General features: G+C 52.4%; 1 protein-coding gene across 1 annotated transcript; it reads right to left on the bottom strand.

Moving 5' to 3' along the window:
• Positions 1 to 1370: 1370 nt before the first annotated feature.
• LOC123160157 (purine-uracil permease NCS1-like) lies at positions 1371 to 3351 on the bottom strand. The gene has a single exon (XM_044577970.1). The coding sequence runs from the start codon at positions 3251 to 3253 to the stop codon at positions 1583 to 1585; it is 1671 nt and encodes a 556-aa protein (XP_044433905.1). The 5' UTR covers positions 3254 to 3351; the 3' UTR covers positions 1371 to 1582.
• Positions 3352 to 5505: the final 2154 nt, after the last annotated feature.

Here is a 5505-nt window from a genome sequence, read left to right as displayed (position 1 = left end):
ATACATATAACAATATCTAGTGGAGTCATCAATTAATGTCATGACGTATCTCTTTCCACCTTTTGTCAACACGCCTTTCATCTCACAAAGATCAGAATGTATAAGCTCTAGTGGCGCAAAGTCTCTTGCCTCTGCAGCCTTATGGGACTTGCGAGGTTGCTAGCTTGCACACATACTTGATACTTGGAGCCTTTGACAGTAGGGATTTTCAGAATTACATTCATATTGGCTAGCCGCGTCATCAACTAAAGTTAATATGACAAAGTGTTGAATGCTAAATATCAGACTCATTATTGTGGCAAACATATTATTAATAACTGTAGTGCAAATATCTGACAAAGATAGGCGGAACAAGCCTCCACACCCATAGCCTTTTCCAACAAGTTGTCCAAACTTGGAAATTACAACTTTATTGGACTCAAAACCCAACTTAAAACCATCTCGATATAAACGGGAACGACTGACGAGATTCTTATTGACGGACGACACATGATGAACGTTCTTCAGACGCACAGTCTTCCCGAAGTAAACTTCAGATCAACCGTACCGACACCTCGAACAATGGCATGAGAACCATTCCCCGTCAGCACAGGAGAAGTCCCTGTGGCCTGGTAAGAAGAAAACATGAAAGCGTCAGCACAAACATGTACATTTGCACCTGTGTCAATTAACCAATCAGGGGATTGAAATACTGAAAGGATGGTAGGAAAAATACCGTATCCAGATTCCTTCATATTAGTATCACCGATAACAACATTAGCGGACTTGCCGCTCTTCTCATGTTCGCGTTGCTCAAAGCCGTGGCATCTCGTAGAGATCGCCAGAGAATGAGAGGTGTGCAGGGAATATGGTGGCCGCCGTGACCGGAGTAGTCCATGGCGCCAGGCTTTGGCCGCCGCGGCCAGGTTGATCAGCGACGCAAGGCGTTGGCCGCCGCGGTCCTATGTTGGTGTAGTGGTGGTGTGGTTGCTATCATGCATCATATACCGTATGACATTGTATGGTCCATCTTAACTCTTTTTCTTATGAATCTGATACATAACTCTCTATGGTGTATCCTAAAAAAGGCATTAACCATTGTAATTAGACCTCATCGTTGGAGCTCCAAACATACATACATGATTCCTACAAAAATCCTACAAACAAATGAGGCCTGAGACTGATGCATGCTTCGTTAATTCCAAGGTACTCCCTTCGTTCTTTTTATAAGACGTTTTGAACAGCTGACATTGTATAGTTTTGGACATCGTCTGAATTGTCTAAACGTCTTGTAAAAGTGAAAAGAGGGAGTAACAACATTATGCGCTTTGGCTCTGTGGCAAAGAAAAATACATGTAGGCCACACTCAAGAGTAGGATCTACTGGGGTAATTCACGCAGAAATACTACCATCTCATTCCAAAAATAAATAAATAGCTGAACCATGTATATATTCAACGTACATACAGTAGCATGTTGTCTCACAAAATAAATGTAGGCATATAAACTCTATCCCACTGTTTATGAGGCACTTTCTTGTTTGCTTATTACTAGTAGTCTTGTCAGTAAATATTGTTGTATGTAGTGTCATTCTGAGACCCGCTCTAGTAGGAGTATGAAGTGGCACGACTGTACTGTCGTTTCACTTCAACCCCTCTCCGGAGACGCAGCAGGGAGTAGACGGCGCCGGCGATGAAGAAACTGACGAACCAGGCATTGTCATAGGCCACGACGAGTGCCTTGGACATTGTCGGCAGCACCCCGACCTTGTGCAAGAACCCCGGCATGACGGCGGCGAATCCTGCCGCCATCGCCACCATCGCGGCAACGTTGAAGCCGCCCTGGAAGTAGTACGCGCTGTCGGCTTCCTCCGAGTAGAGCGCGTCGACGTCCAACGCGGTACGCCGCACTATATAGTGATCGGCGAGCACGACGCCTCCGATGGGCCCCATGAGCGCCGCATTTCCCAGCAGCCAGGTGAAGACGAAGCTCTCGCTGGAGCCGAGCAGCCGCCACGGCTGCAAGGCGATGCCGAGCAGCGCCGTGGCGAGCGCGCCCTTGGCGAATGTAAATGTCTGCGGCGCGAGCGCGACGAGGGTGTTCGCCGGCGCGACGACATTGGCGGCGATGTTGGTGGTGATGATGGCGAGGGTGATGCCGAAGATGGCGAGGACCCTGGTGGCGGGCCCGCCGATGCGGCTGAGAAGCTCGATGGGGTCGGAGATGACCTGACCGAAGATGGCCTCGGTGGAGGAGGTTATGGCGAGGCCGGCGAAGGTGAACATGCCCATGAACAGCGGCAGCCCGATCTGTCCGAGCACCTGGTCCGTCTGGCTCCGGGCGTACCGCGCGAAATCCGGGATGTTGATGGACACCGTCGACCAGAAACTGATGTTGGCGGTGAGCGCCGGGAAGAAGAGCTGCCAGAAGTCGCCGCCGACCAGCCGCGGCGGAAGCGAGAGGATGGGCCCGAAGCCGCCGGCAGAGACGTAGGCCCAGGCCAGCAACGCGGAGGTGAGCGCCACGAGCACCGGTGCTGCGTACTTCTCAAGCTTGCGGATGCCGTCCATACCGCGCATGATGACAACGAGCTGCGCGGCCGAGAAGACGAGGAGGCACGCGATCTCGAGCGGCGAGGCCCCGAGGCCGGGCACCGGCTTCAGCAGCGGCGCGTGGGTCTTGAGCCACGCCGGCAGGAGGAGGAAGATGGCTCTGCCGCCGATCCACGACTCGATCCCGAACCACCCGCAGCCGATGACCGCGCGGACGACAGCCGGGACGTGCGCGCCGTGAACCCCGAAGGCGGCGCGCGCGAGCACCGGGAACGGCAGCCCGTGCGTGACGGCCGGCGCGGCCGTGAGCACGAGCGTGGCGAGCACGATGAGGTTGGCGAGCGTGACGGTGGCTACGCCCTGGATCGCCGACATGCCGAGGTCGACGAGGCTGCCGGCGAGGTAGTAGGCCGGCACGCCGACGACGAGGCCCACCCAGAGGCTGGCCAGGTCGAAGCCCGTCATGGTGCGTTCCGACTTGGGCGTCGGGGCCAGGTCGTCCGATCCACCCGACCCAAGCCTGGGGCACACGGGCATGATCCTCCTGGCCGTGCCGCCGCCGCGAGTGAGGTGCAGAGGCGCGATCCCGGCTGGCGGCCCACGCGGGAGCAGAGGCAGCCGCGGCGGCGAGGTGGAGACGGCGAGGAGGTGGTGCAGCTGCAGGTGGTGAGCGGAATGCCGTGCGGCGAGCGCTCGGGACAGGGCCATGGACACGGCGGCCATCGTGTCGTGTCGTGGTGGTAGTGGCCGCACCGCGCAAGCAGAGAAAAATGGAGCAGGGGAAGGAACGAGAGGAGGGTGTGGCGCGAAATGTTGCTGGACTCGAGTGTTTGCAAACGGGGGGAGGTGATAAGGGGAGGGGCACGTGTTACGTGCAGCGGGGCCTGCGTCCGAGGAGCCGAAACCTGGTTGGTTGCACTGCTGGTTACAGTACCGACGGGCCATCGCCTCCGGCAAAAGATCAAATTCGTTTTTTGTTAGGCAAAGTCAAGGTGGCCATGCCTCACCACGCAACAAAAAAAGAGAGACTGTGGCCATCTTCCCACAGTTTCATTGTAAAAGATAATCCTTCTAAAAATATACTAAAATGTATCACCACAGATACAGTGAAAGGAGATTTTTTTTTTTTGCTAATGAGATACAGTGAAAGGATATGAAGAGTGACCTCGTCACTGCGGCACATACGCCCGCTGGCCCGAGTGCTACATCTCTCATGAGTGGTTAAACGCTTCGGTGGTGCACTCTGCTCCATCCAAGAAGATACGCCCGGAATCATCGATAACATCAAAGTCATCAACCGCTTGGATCACGTTGAAAATTTGCCGCGTGAAACAGTTACGGGTTTTCTAATTTGACCTTATTTAATTTCTAGGCAATGCTGAGTATACTCACGGATATATACTCGCAAATCGTCAAATGCATTTTCTTTAACAAAAAAGGCTCAGATCCAATATAAAAAGTTCATCAAAACTACAAAGTACCCCAAGTATAATGAAAATTACATCAAGGTCCCTGAACCACTGAACAACCATTGTCGCCGCCAGAACGAGCCAACGATGCGCTGGTGTCGCCGCTCCCGTACTGGAGCCGACCTGACCTGAACTTGTCAATGACAGTCGAAAGTCTTCGTGCACGTGTCCCTAAGAACCAGCTCCTCTGGAGCCACAATCTTCATCGTTGAACCCTTTAATAATTGATCTAAAGAACCTCACACTAAATCTCGTCGTCATATATGCGCAACGAGAAACCCTAACCTTGCCGCCCCGAGGAGCTGGCAGGAATTTACGCCAGAACTCATATAATCTGTGTCGACGAATGAACTTGAGAAGGAACGAAGCCGAAGACTAGGTCAAAGAAGCGTCGCCATCCGTCAGAGCGCCACCCAACCGAGGACTAAATCCCTAACATATCTACTAGCCGGAGCACACGCAGAGGCGTGGTGGATCCATGGGCTCGGCGACGAAGATCGAGGGGAGGAGGACTTTGCCCTGGTTGTCTTGCTGGAGGGAAAAGAAAGACATGCACATTGTTGCCCATTGAATACTAGAGTTGTGGAGCCTTGAAATTGACTAAATATTTACGTGCATCCCATTATCGATGAGACATTGCATCGTATTAGAAAGAATGATATGTGCATCTGGACTGGACTTGGCGCCTGGACTTGTTGTCCCACCGATGCTTCTTTGCGCCGACTAGACTTGGCGCCCTGATTTCCTCATAGGTGTGCCTTGGGCGTTTGGACTTGTTGTCCCATCGTTGTTTCTTTGCACCGCCTTGGCCGACCTTGTTCATACCGCGACAAGGTTGGATTCATGTTCGTCCTCCCTCTTGCGGTCTCAATTGCGGTTGTGGTTTATGCTTCTGGTGCCCTCGCCGTCTGCGGGCTCAGGAGTTTCTGGAGCTATGGTGTGGCGGCGGCCTACGCGAGCTGTTTCGTCACCAGTTGCATAGTCATTGGCGATCTTCATTGGTTGTGCCATTGTGCTTAGCTTCTCTTCAACCCACTTTTTGCCCAGCCGGAAAGAGAGTCCTGAGCACAGTTGATGAAAGCATATATTGCGCGAGATGAAGTCTTGTGCGAGCTGTTGGCGTTGTGTATGCAATTGTGGAGGTCGTATGCGTCGCCAGGGCGGTATGTGCCCTCAAAGTTATTGATGACATCGGTTTCGAAATCTATCCAGGTGTAGATGGAGCTGGGTGGGAGCTGCTACTCCTATAGGAGTTGTTGGATTCCCCGAAGAGGAAAGGTGTTGTAGCATGACATGATATAGTATTTCTCCCAGTTAAGAATCAAGGTTTATCGAACCAGCAGGAGGCATCAAGGTAGCAACATTGGCAGTAGCTGCACACAAAACAAATAAAAATTATTGCACCCAACAATAGCAAGGAGGTTGTCAATCCCCATGTTCTTGCTAGTTACAAGATTAAAAGCAAATATATGTGATAGGGAAAACAACAATAAAGTAAAGGGGTAA

This window comes from Triticum aestivum, chromosome 7B (genome assembly GCF_018294505.1).
Source record: "Triticum aestivum cultivar Chinese Spring chromosome 7B, IWGSC CS RefSeq v2.1, whole genome shotgun sequence".
Classification (NCBI taxonomy): Eukaryota; Viridiplantae; Streptophyta; class Magnoliopsida; order Poales; family Poaceae; genus Triticum; species Triticum aestivum.
Note: the sequence above shows the minus strand (reverse complement) of the source record. Positions and strands in the feature narration are given on the sequence as shown.